Source organism: Lupinus angustifolius, chromosome LG06 (assembly GCF_001865875.1).
Source record: "Lupinus angustifolius cultivar Tanjil chromosome LG06, LupAngTanjil_v1.0, whole genome shotgun sequence".
NCBI lineage: Eukaryota > Viridiplantae > Streptophyta > Magnoliopsida > Fabales > Fabaceae > Lupinus > Lupinus angustifolius.
The window spans coordinates 3,660,287-3,675,941 of NC_032014.1; the positions used below are offsets into that span (position 1 = coordinate 3,660,287).

A 15,655-nucleotide genomic window follows, 5' to 3' on the forward strand; every position below is an offset into this window, starting at 1 on the left:
TATATATATATATATTATAAAGATGAATAATTGTAAAACGGCAAATACAAATACCACGCTAACCAGAATTTTATATTAGGCTGTCACGTGCCACGCCATTATGCTTTTAGAAACTAAAGCCAAGACTCGCTAAACTTAAAGGGACTAAATCAAAACTTGCTAAACTTATAGAGACTAATACCAAAACACACTAAACTTTGAAGGACTAAACATATTTTAGCCTAATCTTTAGTTCTTCAATTTTTGCATTAATAATGAATTTGCTACTCCAAAGGTCATAGTAGTCCTCCAAGTAAACTTGCCACCAAAATAGTCCCTCAGATTATATTTGCCACCAATTTGTCCCTCCTTTACCAGCATCTTAACGAAGGGGTAACCCCATGGCAAATTTAATCTTTAAGGGGCTAATTTGATGGGCAATTTCTTTGAAGCACTAAGTTGACGGCCACATGATCTTGGAAAGACCAAATTGAGTATTTACTCTAAATACTTAATTATGAGATTTAAATAAGTATCTTACAGATTTTTTGTTAATTGTTTCCTAAAGAAAATTAATATTATTAGCATCAATTTGTTATCTACAACTTTATTATAGTTAAATTGTGAGCCACCAATACCTGTAAATTGGCATATTCCTTGATTCTCTTGCGGAAAGAGCCTTCTGAAAGGTAAGGAAACTGTGACAAGAACTCATCAATACGAATGTATGGAGGTAAATGACGCTTCTCTGCAGCTTGGAATTCACGGCACATGTACACCAATAGCCTGTTCATCATATAAGTCTGAAGATTCTTACTTCCAGGTGATAATACCTCCATGAGAGGCTCCTGCAAGGAGTAGTTGAATAAACTATTAGCTAGCATCACAATTATAAAACTTCATCTTTATTCCATCGGAAAATTTCCAATGATGAAGAATTGGCATCAAATTGAAGTATCCAACATGGAAAAGCTAATCAAGATATAAATAACACCTAATGAGTTATGACCGCTCAAAACAACCCAGCCATTAAAATTTTACCACAAATAATTCAATGACTTGGAAAGACATTCCTCCAGTTTACAATTAACTAAAATTCAGAAACGAAAGAGGGCAATTATTAAGCACAGAAATAATATCCAACAAGACTATACAGACCTGCTGTCCAACAACATTAATTTTATCGATACGCCGTAAAGATAGCTTTCCCTTTGATGAACGAACCAGCAGGTAGTCAGTTAATGGAACTTTATGAGGAAATAAGGGTGCTCTGTACATATTTGTCTCAAGTGATGACTGACTACAACCAGGTTTTATATCACCGAGGAAAGGAGATTTATCAGCAGGATCCAGAGAAATAATGTGCCCCAAGCTACTATTTGTGTTACGTAATAAGGAGCCAGATTGGTCATCTGGTGAACATTTTTGATAGTAAGTACAAAGTCTTGCACCCATTCCAACATTGCTCAAAAGTAAAGGCCTTTCCTCACAATATCTACAAAGGGAACATAATCAATGAGCTTTCTGGTGGCGTATGGACAACCGTCATTCATTTAGAAAAGCACAAAAAGCACCAAGAAAAAACAAGACAACATGAGTAAGGCCATTGAAGACAAGAAGTTCGTTGAACAAAATATTAAATCTGTCAAGCATCAGTGTCCCACGTTGGATGAGAATATGAGCCAAGAGCCATATATAATGGCTCTTGGCTCATATAAGATTAGAAAACTTATAAGATTAGAAAGATCAAACATTATACAACTTCACAACACCTGGAAGGGAAATGAAAGGATAGACCCCATTAAATAGTTTGATGACAGTATTTCTATCTTGTGCTACAGAACATGAAGACACAAAAAGCACCAAGCAAAGCACAAGAAGTTTCATTGACGGACAATGAAGCATGCATGCTCACAATATAAGAAAGTATTTTGCTCCAAAGGACAGGATACAGACAACGTAGCAGAATAAAAGTTTCAAACCACTTACTCCATCAGAAAAACATGCCCGTCTTTCACTGACAGATCAGACTTTTTCTTGAATGCCCCTGGAGGACGTAATGACTTATTCTCACCAGGAACCCTTTGTGCCCTTGGCCACAAATGTATCTTTGTACGGACAAGATGAAACAAGGAGTTTGGTTGAACATTTTGGGCAGCAAGTGATTTGTAATCTTCAAGCTCCCTCCCTGAGTAAAATATTTTCACTGTCTCTGATGCCTTGAAATCTACCGAAGAAACAAATCTCAGGTCAGTGAGAAAGATGAGGTGACAGTAAACTGAAAGACAAGAAAATCTCACCAAAACAATGATTGGGAGCAAATGAAAATTGCAACTTAAACTATGATGTTCATATATTTTACAAGAGAGAAAAACGAAGTTGACAACCTAGCTTTTTAGAAGCTTTTACTATAACAGATGAGAGAATTTCTTCGGCATCAACATGCAGTTTACACCCTTTGCCGCCCAAGCTCTTCATAATAATTTTCATGGGCCCTTGTGTTGCCAACTTCCCTTGTTCTTTGACAGCCATCTCATTGTCATGGGGATACCATAATGCTTTAGGCCGGTGAAAATTTGCAATATCTTTACTGCAAAAGAGTTAGTAAGATTATGAAGACATGCAAAACCTACACTGTACATGAAGGCAAAAGATATTAGAGGACCCAATAAAATAAGGGGAAATTCCACTGACCTCCCTTGACATATTTGACTTAATTACACCCAATACCCCTCTTATTCAAGAAAATACACCAGCCTTCCTCATGGTTTATTTAATCATCACTCACACTTACGTCCCCTGGCATTAACTAGTTGTTACCATTAAACTTAAGTCCACTGTTTTCAGGGGTATCAGATGAAATACCTCAAAACCTCATGAGAAGTCAATGTAATTTATCCTTTAAACTGAACAAAATTTAAACCATATATAGACATATAATTACATATTTCATTCTTCACACATGTCCATAAACTTAAGTCCCCTTTCGCCTATGGTTTTTCTTGGCCTCCATCTTCCTATTGGGGTTTCTACCGGTCTCCTCCGCATATGTCCAAACCACCTAAGGGCAATTCTAACATCTCTACAACAGAAACTACTTCAACTTTCTCCCTGATGCATTCATTTCTAACCATATCTTCTCTCATGTATCCACTTAGCCAACACAATATTTGCATCTCTACTATATGGAGTCTATTCTTTTGTTGACGTTTTACCAGCCAAATTAAGTCTCATATAACATTATAGGTGTTATACCGGCCAAAGTGCAAATCAATTGGACAAACATTCACAGAATACCAAAGAAAAACAATAAACACAATCTAATGTGATAACAAGTTTGGGTACAAAGAGATACTCTTAAAATAATTCATAGGCAACACTACCACTATTATTCCTAACTATAAATATACTTAATTTTCTTTCCATGCTAAGAAGTAAGAACCTTCTTTTAGTCTTTCATTCATAGGTGCAGAATAATTAATTTCTAAACCATTGTTGAGTCATCAAAAATTCACGCACATGAAGAGAGAACAACAAACATCAAACCTTTTCACACTAGGTGGGGTTAGTTATATGGATCAAATAACACCATAGTGTTCTGTCACAAATCATGTCTATGAAAAACTGATGAAGATAGATGAATAAATATTAGTTTTCCATGTGCCAGCATAAAAAACTACAGACACCGGTTATGTTCTTCTGTCAAAGGAAAAAGAAAGCACAACAATTCGAAGGACATAAGGTGCTTGCTTAACAACTTAACAAATCAAGTATCTACTAGACCCACAATCAAACATGAGCAAAGAAGGGCAGTAGCAGGCATCCATTACACCTAGTAGGAGTGGAGAGAATAAATAGTTAGTGGAGAGAATAGTGGAAGGAATAAACAAGGAAATGCACAGATTTAGGTATAATGGAACTTAGAAATATTTTGGGGTGGCTCGGGCCATTAGGCAGAGACAGCACTTAGCTTCTCTAATTTTCTTCTTTCTTCTTTATATTATGTCTGTCCTTACAGTTTCTATCTCCTGCCACTGTAATTGGAGCTTGACTACTTGGTGCTCTTGCTGTTTTTTAATGTTTAACAATACTAATCAGTATCATGTAGCCACACAAATATCAAGCTCTAAGCCTCTAACCACTCAGAATCTCAGATGCTTAGAACGGAGATTTTACCGGAATTTCGTTTTAAAAAGCATATCATTCTAACTATGCAATTATGTATCAAATATAAGAACAAGCAGGGAATAGAAAAGTGATTCTATAAAAAAAACCTTCCGCCAAATAATTAAATTCTTACTTGCTCAACTTCAACTTCATTGTCTGCAGCTTCAGTGCAGGTTGTGAGTGAAAAACTTTGACCCCATGAGCCGAGCGTTTTTTAGAATTTGATTTCAGTTGCTGAGAAGTTTTCCTGTTTGAGTAGTGTTTGTCATTAGCAACATTTCGCCATCCATGCTGACCTCCATGTCCTGGTAGCTCAGAAGAGTCCCCACTGTTCGATTTTAAGGAACGGGTTAAAATAATAGCCGCAGCATGAAGGCGAAGATGTCTAGTGTCCTTGCTATCCAAAACTTCAAAGTGCATTTGATCATCCTGAAGATCAAAGATAAGCTTTGGTTTCATAGTAGGTTTATCAAGGTCCTCCCATATTATTTTGTCTAGCCAGGAGCCCTCCATCATTTCTCTGTTTTGAGACAAAACCTTGGTAAAACACTTTACTTGACCAATTTGGTTATGCTTTTCAGTTACACTCACTCCTCTACTATCGGCAGGACAAGAGCTATCCTCTTGAGATCTGGATTCTAACCTCAAAAGCTGGGGATGAAATAGACTTTCTGACAATAAATCGGTTTTAGATCCTGAAGTGTCCCTTGAACCAAAGGGCTCCACTGAGACAGAAGGGCCACATGTGAAGTCATTGTCATCTTTCTCCCCTGTCTTCAGGGGATTCAACTGAAGATTTTTCTCACCTTCTATTTCTATTTCATTGCCACCAGAATCTCCCAAATCAGATCCATAAATTTCACAGCTTTGAACAATATTATCACCAGCAGAAGAGTTGCCCCAAATGATTTCATCTTCCCAGTCTTGCTGATCAAGAGGGTAAAATCTGGACCCTATGAGAGAATCATCTTTCCCTAAAAGACCTTCAGCTAAATCTACTTTCATTGGTTCAGCACTTTGACAACAGTCCTTCTGTTGCCTATCATCTTTCACATCCATTGAGGCATCCCCATGAAGAAACCCAAATTTTGGAAATTCCAAGTCAACATCATTGCCTTCTGATGCATCATTACGAACTACACAAACCTGTCTAGTAAGTGAGAGACTCTGGGAGAAGCCCTTGAGGAATGCCTCTTCATCCTCTTCAACAGTATCATCAGAAAAATTGAAAGACTTGTACCTATCTGGAAATGCAAAAAGGAGGAAAAAACAACCAATTAGGGAAGAAGCCATAATGACAGCTATTGAAGAAAGCTGGCAATCTCATTTTGCCATTCAAATCTCATTTTGCTAGTACAAAATTGCAATTGCAATCACTTAACATCAGAAATTATGTGACAGTTATTTTCATTGTGATAAAGAAAGACACAACAAATGCTCAAGTTTTCCAACAATGCCTCTACTAGAAGTACTCAACAGACTCTGACACTTGCAAACAAAATACGGATAAACATCCCCTATCTCTAGGAAAATACCTCTAGGAATAGAATGGTGATGATCTCTCTTTTCTCCCTTTCTCAGAGGTTCATGAATACCAAAGATCTCAGAGAAGCGTAAAATAGCCACCCCATCTTCCACACACAAAATGGGCAATGGTGTAGACCTTTTCAGAACTTCAGGTCCTTCCTGTTCGTTTCATCAATTAAGACATTAACATGTCAATAAGTCAATCGTGATAATATAATAATCCTGTCAACAAAAATTGTCATCAATGTTAGAGAAATTTATTGTTAGTGTGCTCAATAGTTATTGGACATGGGTTGTACCAGTGTACTACACTTGTAATACACCTGCACTAAACCTGCAATAAATCGTTTAAAAAATACACAAGGAACCAAATTAATTAAGTTAGTGCATCCCATTATAAAACCACCTATTTTTGTACAATACAAAAAATTTCTACTCTTTCATGTTCTCTATGTCCCCCATAGCTTTTTACAGTCAATAAGAGCAACATTGAAACGGTATCTTGATATTTTGCATTTTTCAAAAGTGTAACAAGCAAAATAGTAAAGCTGCATGTAAAACCACTAGTTGAAAATAGGTACATGCCAAAAACTTCAGTTATTTGGCGCTTCCACGTGAATGATTTTACATCTCAAGCATGCATGGGTCGCCATTCACACTTGGGTAGTCAATCGCATGCTATCGCACAGGGATAGCATATGAGCGGTGGTTTTCGCACAGATGGCCATCCCGGCCTGTTAGCGGTGAAATAGCAAGCCAAATAGCAGGTGAAATTGTGCTGAAATTCCTCAGTTTTGCCATATCTAAATTGGAAAAGTATTTTTTTGCCCTTGTTTTTAATGAGCGGCTGAAATTCCTCAAATAATCCATCCAAAATGCAATCAACATGGTCAGCATGCACTATGGAGAAAAATGTTGAGATATAGAACCAACAATCAACTTTCTTCACAAGAAGCATTCAGAGATGATGGATCCTTTCACAATTAATCGCAATTGAGAGCAAAGATGAAGGCTACAAGCCTTGGTTTGAGCACAACAGTATTCATGAACTTCACACCATAGCTACAATGCATGTTTGCAACCAACCGCTCTAGGTTGCAGATCTTCAGATAACGTATAGAGGAGCCATGAGAGGATCATTTAATCCTTCTCCTCCCAGCTGAGATACTCGGATTTACACACACACACACAGAATGTAACTGAATCAGTTACAGTTTTTTTTATTATTGAAAGCTTAACCGTAAAATGAAAGGCTAGCTCTAACTAACTGAAAGCTAACACTAACAACTTCACAAGCCACATCTAACACAGCTGGACTTACAACAGACTTTTGCATAATTGAATCCAGAGGCTTCAATTCAATCTAATAAGTAATAACATGACAAGGGCTTTGTTAGTGCTTTTGGTGATCTAACCATCCCCTTCTCTCCCTTACATAAAACACGTTGAACCCTTCTCCAATTCACAGCAGCAAGAACTGGTCAAGCAAGCTCTGCACTTCCAGCCACTCTGCACATTCAGGTGAAGCAAGTACTGCTTCTCTCATTCCCACCTCTCTGTTCATCCTCTCACTCTGTTCTCAGCCTCCCATATACTCACTTCAAGAGCTCATTTTGCAGTTGATTATTAATTACGAATGTGTCTTTAATTTGGTATATTTTGGCATTTTTGTGTATCAATATGTTTAGGGTATAAGTTACTAATATTTTTTCTGTTAGCTTTGGCGACCATCCCGCTATAGTGTTTTTGGGGCTGGCCGCTACCCGCAATTGACTACCTAGATTCACAATAACAAAGTATGAGTCCTATTCATCTGAATGTAGCATTTGCACTACCTAGATTCACAATAACAAAGTATGAGTCCTATTCATCTTAATGTAGCATATGCACTCAGGCATCGTTATTTTAAATATTTGCTCATGATTTTATTTTCTTTTTGTTCAAGTTATACCTTAGACAGCCAAGAGTTAGGCTAATCCTAACGGCTATAACTTCCTTATTTTAGTTAGGATTTCATTCTATATAAAGGAATTTGAAAGCTATAACAGGTTCAATCAGCTTTCTTAATAACAGAAGTTGCTCTTCTGTTTTCCTGCTTATTAAAACAGAAGACTGCCTCTCTTATGGCTATCTGGTCCACATAGTTTTACATGTCCGTCATTTTTTAATCTGATTAGTTGGAGTTATTTATATACTCCTCTACAAGGCTACAAGTAATCTAGCACTGTAAGTATTAATTGTATGGAGGTCCTATCTGCTGTGGCCACAAAGCAGTATATGTATTCAAGTAACCATTGAAAAGTACACAACTTAAAAATCAGTGAAAATAATAAACAAACATTCAGGGGGTAGCATACAGAAGCAAAAAAGAAACTGACCACAACGTTTTGTATTTCAGTGTCCAATTCTTCAATCTGCGGTAAGTCAACTTGTAGATCAAGTTCCTGAGCACTCTCTCCTTTAGACACATCTATAGAATTCTCTTCCTGCTCCCCTGAATGACAAAAGCTAACATAAGTGAACTGCAAGACTCCAATTTGAAATTAATTTCACCTTCCATTTATTTAGTACACGAAGCATGATTAGTTATCTTTCCCAAGATTCCAAATTCCAAATCCAAGCTTCAACCCTCAAAATACTGCAGTATTCAAGCATAGCTTAAACATAAAAGGATAATATTCAAATTCAGGCTGAGTATTCAAGGCTGAAGCCTCAGTGTGTAGCCTTCATTCTACTATGCTACGCAAAGGTTACAAAGTAACTTAGCTCGGCGTTAGGATAGTCAAGGGGGAAGGCCAGCTCAAGCTTGATTACATTCAACATGAACTATAAAAGTCTACAATTAAATTCTGTCAATTTAAACTCTTAAATGTAATATAATGACAATTTGAAATATAATCAATACTACAATATTCAGTCATCCAGCTCACAAGCCTATGAGCCGAACTTAAGTTAATTCAAGATTGGATCAATTAAAAATCGAGCCTCGCAAACAAATTTAATTGAACATTTTTTCATAAACAGAACTGAGCCTCGCATACAAATTAAAGTTAAACATAATTCTTCAAATCAAGCTTTTATCAAGTCGAACCCACACAGTGTATTGACAAGCTGGATTCAAGTGCAACCACTAATAACTAGCATTTTTAAATTTTATATGTACATTACACGCAGCACAAATCAAATTCCGAAAGAACAATTGTTCTTTTCTCAACCAAACAATTTCAGATGTCTTCCAACAATTTCAGATGTGACTATAAATCATAAAGGAGCAGATAAAGTATATTGAAGGTAATTAAACTATCACACCATCAATGAACACAATTCCTAGTATACAATCCATCAAACAACATCTACCTCCATATCTGCCATTTGGAAAAGGAAATACAGAAACTATCTTTAAGGTGCGAACAAGAAGGCCCATGAACATGCAAACATCAAACAGTCAGCAAGAAATGTTTCCAACCTATATCTGAGCATATTAGTACATAGTAATGTATCAAATTGTGAAGTGTGATGATGTATCAACATACAGTTGGAATAAGCTCGCTGTTAGTTAGGCAGTTGAGCTTCTGCAATGTTATAGTTACTCCTTAAGCATGTCTATATAATGCATTAGAACCTGTTCATGTTCCAGTCAGTTATGATAGTTACACTTCCAGAATAGAAATCTCTCACACACATCTATTTCTCTGTCTATATTCTTTTTTAAAATAAAAGAAATATTGTTAGAAGAGAAGACTAAAGTACAAAGCAAGAGGATAAGGCTTCTGCAAATAAAATAAAAGATACAGCTAAAACTTACATGACCAAGCATGGTAAACCTCCTACATATCTAACAAAGAAACATCGCAGAAAAGCCCATTGATAGCACCAAAGAGATGCCAAAAGATCCCAAACAAAACTATAGCTATCTTAAATCTCAATTTTCCTACATTTTTTATCATGATTTCAACATTCACGATTCCAAAAAGGGCAAGGATGCAAGTAAAATATTTAAAGCTAGATTACGAAAACCAAAGTTCAGCATACTAAACCAGACACTGCACCGGCTAAGGAACTGGTTCAAGGCTTAATGGGTGAATGATCCTTTTATAGAATTTTTATTTAAACTTTATATGCTTCAAATTCAAATACGCTTTTCCACTGAAGTTGCTTGAAAATGTTAACAGGTTTTCTGAATGCTTGAGGAATTAGTATGCACTCAGCATTTTCTATTCATAGTACAAGAGTACAAACATGAATCCCTTCACTTCAGGGAAATACAATCAGCAAAATACATACACGATATGATATGATAATCATACATTTAAACTTAATCAGATATAGAATCTTCTAATTATCTCACCTAAATTGAATACAAATATTGTTAATTTCATTATATTACACAATGAAACACATAGCACTTCCCACCCATGTTTGAATCTCATCTTCCTATGAGCTATGCATCTTGTGGTTAAATTGTGAAACAGTTCAAGCTCTTAAACCGTGTGTTTTGCTGGTTCATTGGCTGGTTTTCTGCTCACTAGTTATAGATGCTTGACCAGTTTTCTGTTCACCAGTCCAGTCCAATTTTCAAAACTATAACTAAAACCAACTTTCATGAACACCAGAACCAACCTCTAAAACATGTAAATCCGCACCTTAAATTAAGAAGTAGCAAAATAGCAATAACTAAGTGATGCAAGTCAAGTAAAACATATTACCGGTTAAAGAGATGTCATCAACTTTAGAATCATTATTCACCAAGTCTTGTTCTGGTTCAGATTCCTCGTCATAATTTTCATCGTCAAAGACAGAAGCTCTGGACTCCAAGACTTCAAGTGAGGCTTCAGCAGAGAAAAAATTCATTTTTGGCAATAAATGATCCTCTTCATTGGCAGCTTCAGTCTCTGGACCATCATACTCTTCATCAATATCTTCATAATCAACTGCATTTTCGGCTTTTTCACCACAGTCTAAGATTAAAAGAATCCCAGTTAGTAAAATAAACAGAACACTTCACAATAATTCAGATACAAAACTGATACAGGATGTCCTATGATGGCATGTGTACACATCAGTGGTTTCAACAAGAGATTTCAATGTTTCATAGAAGACGATTCATGATAATTTTTAAGCAACTTAATTTCGAGTTTCATAGAAAGATTCGCTGCTAACTATGTAAAGAGGTCAAATATATTGTCCAGTTGTTACACGCTACAATTAACACACAGTATACTTAAGATGAAATCTGGCTTATTAACAAGGTGGCTTATTTTACTCTTTCAGCCAAGCTTCAGTTCCTTATCAAATTCAAACTATTTTACAAATTCCAGAAAACCCTTTGAAGTCGATTAGTTTTGTCAAATGAAATGTTCACAATAAAGAATAAATGTGCAGAGCAGAAGGATGAGGAATCCTCCAAAAAAACAAATAATGATAATAAAAATCAACTCAAAAAATCTTTCAAATATGCCCCCTTGAACAAATTATGAGATCCACATCAAAATTCTCACATTTGTGCATGACCCACAACTAAGCCATTTGATTAGAGACATGGGAACACTGACATGATGCCCAATGCAGGAAACGATTGTGGGGAATTAGGGACCTGTCCAAGATGACCTAGTCATACGAGGGCTGTACCTGAAAGAATCCAAACCCAGACGCACCTGACAGATATAAACACTATTCCATCCCAGAACGAGTCCATTGGCAGAAGCCATTCACTGAAATTTTTGTTTCAATTTGCTCTAAAATGAACGAAAAGCCAGTAAAATAAAAAAATACACAACTGAACAAAACTTTAACCTCCTTCTATTGATCATATCTCAAAAAGGGTCCAACAGAACCTCTTTTTTTAAGTCAAGTTATTTCAACTAAAATGCACTTGATCACATAAATAGAGTTCGTTTTAGGAGTAAACAGAAACCACCACAAGCACCAAGCACTCACTCCAGATTTTAGGAGGCAATAAATAGCTATGTGACCATACAGCCACGAGTCACAAATGGATCGCTATTATCTGAGCATGCTTGTTTTTATAAGAAAATAAATATTTTTATAAAAGAAGGGGGAAATTACATGAAGATAAGAAATCCTCCCAGACATGCAACAGAGCATGCCAACCTCTGCATATCTAACACCATGTTAACCCTGCTAAAAAGCCCGTGGGTTTGAGACCAGAGCGAAAAGAATCTGTGCATTTTGTTAATACCCATTAAAAGGCATTACTATAACTTCATATCAGCTTGTTTTCTTAGTCTATTTCTGTTGACCTGAGGCACATGCCCTTGCTAACCCCTACTAAACCCATCAAGCACAAGTACTAAGGTTTTTTATTTTCAAAAATTGAGATTTTTTTTATTAATTTTTTTCTGGAAAGGAGAATACTACCAAGGACTGCCAACTCTCTTCCTCCAATAGTCCAATGTCATGGTAGAATATCTTAAATATAAGAAATTTTCGTCTTCAGCTAGAAAAGAGAAATAGCTAGTTCTTCCTATGATATTTTCCATCAGGCATACTGCATGAGGGAAAGAATTTGAGTAGAAATAAAACTAGGCAAAGTGCTCTCAGCTGATGAGGATAAAAATGGTACCAACAGAATATCAAAAACTGCATGATATAGTTTTTCCTGGCATACAACTTCACCTTGTTCAACAACATCGGGTGGTGTTTGCGGTGATTTTCCTGACAACTGCAAACAAGAATTATTATCAACAGGAAACGGAATATAGAAGTAAAAATGATAATTAGACACTTCTTAACCACATTAACAGATAACCTCTTCAATTAAAATACCAAAAAGAACAGCCAGATAATGATACTCAGATTTGCTTACATCTATATCTGTCAGTGATGGGCCCAGCTTATCAGCCAATGCAGATAGATGCTCCTTTGCATCCTAGAAAGTAAATATAATAATTTAGCAAAAAACATAACAGCTTTTCACCAGAAAAAACTGCCATATATAAATCAAGAAGCATGGCACCAGTATTCAAAAGACCTCAATGAATATAATTAAATTTTCAAAATAGGAACACAACCTAAAAGATAGAGTTACTTTCTACAAAGACCCTTGCAACTCTCTCAACAGATCATTCTTTGGATAATTGATAGTATGGCATGCCAGGTTCCAACATCATAACGAATAGTTAGAAGCATAAATATCAAAATGATTGCACCTAAATCTCAGTTCAGCTATAAACTTTGACGCCTAAACCCATTTCAATAAATGACCACATGTATTTGTCAAGTGACAACTTTTTCTTCGCCATTGAACTAAATCTTCCAAAGATGAAGTGTGTATATTTTTTTAAGTTTAGACATCCATACTGCGCAAAGGCTTCCAAACTGCCTTCCTTTTTTATATTGTCAGTGCGAAACTCCAGTATAAATATTCCCCCACCCCACCCACACAGAAAAATATATAATGAACACAGTAAAAGTGATTTTAATTCCACCAACATAAAAGTTTAGCAACTTAAAAACCCTCCGCTTACCAATCATAAGAGCTACAATAGCTAAGAAATATTAGGAATTTTGAACCATCGGGAATCATGGCAAATGTAACAGACAGTTGAAAATTAGAGAAGCAATCTAAACACTGTATATTTGCACTCATGGGCTCAATCTTAATTCTCCAAGCAACCACCGAGTTCACATGTAAATCAGATGCATATAATTACCTCGTCAAGGTAATCAACATCGAGATCACCAGAGTTATCAACATTTCCAAACATGAACCCAAGAAAACGATTACCCTTGCCATTCTCCTCGTATTCTTCTTCATCATCTATCAATTCATATGTATGGAGTTAATAAACTATATAAACAATAAATCAAACTACATACAAGAAGTAAAACAGGAACTTCAGTTGACAGAGTTCAGCACATAACCATAAACTTAGTTACCATCCACTGAATGTACTATGAAGTCTAAACTAAAAATTGAAGGCAAAAAAACTTGGTTACCATCCATTGAATAAGTATGAAGAGTAATGAAGTCTACAAAGTGATTCTCCAAAAATGTTGACAGAAAGGTTATTGTAAGTTAAAAGATTTAGCTTCTCCTAAAACTTGAATTTCACCCAGATAAACGAGTAATGTCCAGGCGGACAAGTGTATAAATGTCGGAAGCGCTTGTCAAAAAAATATAATGTCGGAAGTGATTTTTTATAAAAATAAAACATTCTTTAAGAAGAAGTAAAAGAACTAGACATCTTGAATTCAATTATGCAGTCTCTGATAACATGTTTTCAATTTTGTTGTTCTTGACACTTAAGTTCTCATGTTACCTTCATCCCTCCCATCTTGTGAATTATCCGAATGGTACCCCATGTTGTGTGGCAGACCTGATATATCACAATTCAATGCAAGAATCAATAACTCATCAAAGCACAGCTACAGCACTCGACTCCAATTAATATCTTCTTATTACGCCTTCTGTGCCATATTAAAACCCTCAAATTCTAACTTCGCAAACGCTGTTTCACTCCGAAATTCACCTCTTATTCCCCACGAAGAAGAAAGACCGAATTACAGAAATTAGGTTTTCCTCCCCTCACCGTCGGCGACGAACCCTTGCAAATTTCCCTCCAAATTATCTCAATCAGGTAATTATGAACCAATCAGAGCTCGGAGAGTCAAACCTTCAGTGAATTCTACCGGAACCCTAGACCCTCCGGTATGGTCACTTTTTTCCGATGATATTTAATTTGGAGCAAAACAAGAACGGAGTTGTGCTTTCCCCTCTGAGCGAGTGGTGATCAGAAGCAGCACCGTGAAAGATAGGGTTTCCGGCGGAGAAAATTGGAGTCGGCGGTTATGTTGATCGGAAAGAGTTCTTAGCGAGCGCTAATCGATGATGCACCCCGATTATTCAAAAGCGAGATCATTCGTTGAAGGGGCTATGCTGTTGTTGCTGCGCGATTTTATTGAACTTTGTGGGCCTAACTGCGTTACTTTACATTTTTATTTACAAATTAATTAACACATTATACACTTGATTTATTGACGTAAGGAGTGACAAATTATGTTCTCAGGCATCATTTGCTTAATTAATAATTATTGATCATATTAATCTAACTCATTTTAGTCCCTCAAAAATATTTGATGACCCAATTTGATATCTCAAATAATTTTATTCCCTTTTTTCACAATTAAAATGAGACTTATAAACTACAAGGTAATACCCAACCACCTTTTTACCCATGTGTCCAAAATTCAAAGCAGGATCTTTCTTTTTATAAAACATAGTACATTTGTTATTATTTAATTATTTTTTATAAAAATATATTAAAAATTTAATTTGGTATAAGGTGATGACTTATCATTCTCTTAAAAAATTGATTTAATTAGTTTCTCAACAAAACATAGTTCAAAGTTTCATACTGAGATGCATGAACCTAAAACGGTTATCAGGTACTGGCCTGTAATCTAGTTGACGGTTTTATTGCCTGTAATAATGTGACAGTTGAAAATAATATTTAATTGTCAAAAATTAAATATTGGTTGTGGGTGAAAGGGGAATAACAAAAAAAATATGTTCAATTTGTATGAGTGATTCACAGTATCTGATCACTTATTGCAGATAGGTGAGTGAGATGATATGTATTTAAGGGTGTATGAGGGATTTCTCTTACTTTTGGGGTATGATTTTTTCAAGTTTCTAAGTGTTGTAAGATGATAGAATTGTGTGCTCTCCGGTGATTTATGGGTCTAATAACAGCATGGTCTTCATTTTTGTCCCAAATTCCTGTTAAAATGCAATGGAAAAGTGTCACATAACTAAAAAAGAAAAATTCTAGAAATACAAAATCTCTTCTGTTAATAAGGAAATATATCACCTATGTTTATGGTTTATAAGTTTATAGTTCCTATATAAGTTGGAATATTAATAGGTTCCATTTTGATTGTGAAAAGGAGTAGAAATAAGTTGGTGAATAAGTTTGGTTATGGAAAAAAAAATTATCAAAAAAGGGTTTAGGAAAGATGA

General features: G+C 35.7%; 1 protein-coding gene across 3 annotated transcripts in view; it reads right to left on the bottom strand.

Annotated features, from left to right (window-relative positions):
- LOC109349023 (transcription initiation factor TFIID subunit 1-like) overlaps positions 1-14,590 on the bottom strand; it is a 24,929-nt gene extending 10,339 nt beyond the window's left edge. The window contains exons 1-13 of one of the 3 annotated variants that reach the window (XM_019589652.1): positions 14,310-14,590; positions 13,956-14,012; positions 13,347-13,453; positions 12,500-12,562; positions 12,310-12,355; positions 10,380-10,631; positions 8,052-8,167; positions 5,682-5,832; positions 4,280-5,390; positions 2,367-2,569; positions 1,969-2,206; positions 1,138-1,474; positions 618-827 (exon numbers count right to left, since the gene is read on the bottom strand). In XM_019589652.1, coding sequence (XP_019445197.1) covers positions 618-827; positions 1,138-1,474; positions 1,969-2,206; positions 2,367-2,569; positions 4,280-5,390; positions 5,682-5,832; positions 8,052-8,167; positions 10,380-10,631; positions 12,310-12,355; positions 12,500-12,562; positions 13,347-13,453; positions 13,956-13,998 — 2,877 coding nt within the window. In that variant the 5' untranslated portion in view covers positions 13,999-14,012; positions 14,310-14,590. Of the gene's footprint in view, positions 1-617; positions 828-1,137; positions 1,475-1,968; positions 2,207-2,366; positions 2,570-4,279; positions 5,391-5,681; positions 5,833-8,051; positions 8,168-10,379; positions 10,632-12,260; positions 12,356-12,499; positions 12,563-13,346; positions 13,454-13,955 lie in introns of those variants that run through there. The other 2 variants (XR_002107909.1, XM_019589653.1) reach the window with 2 other exon arrangements.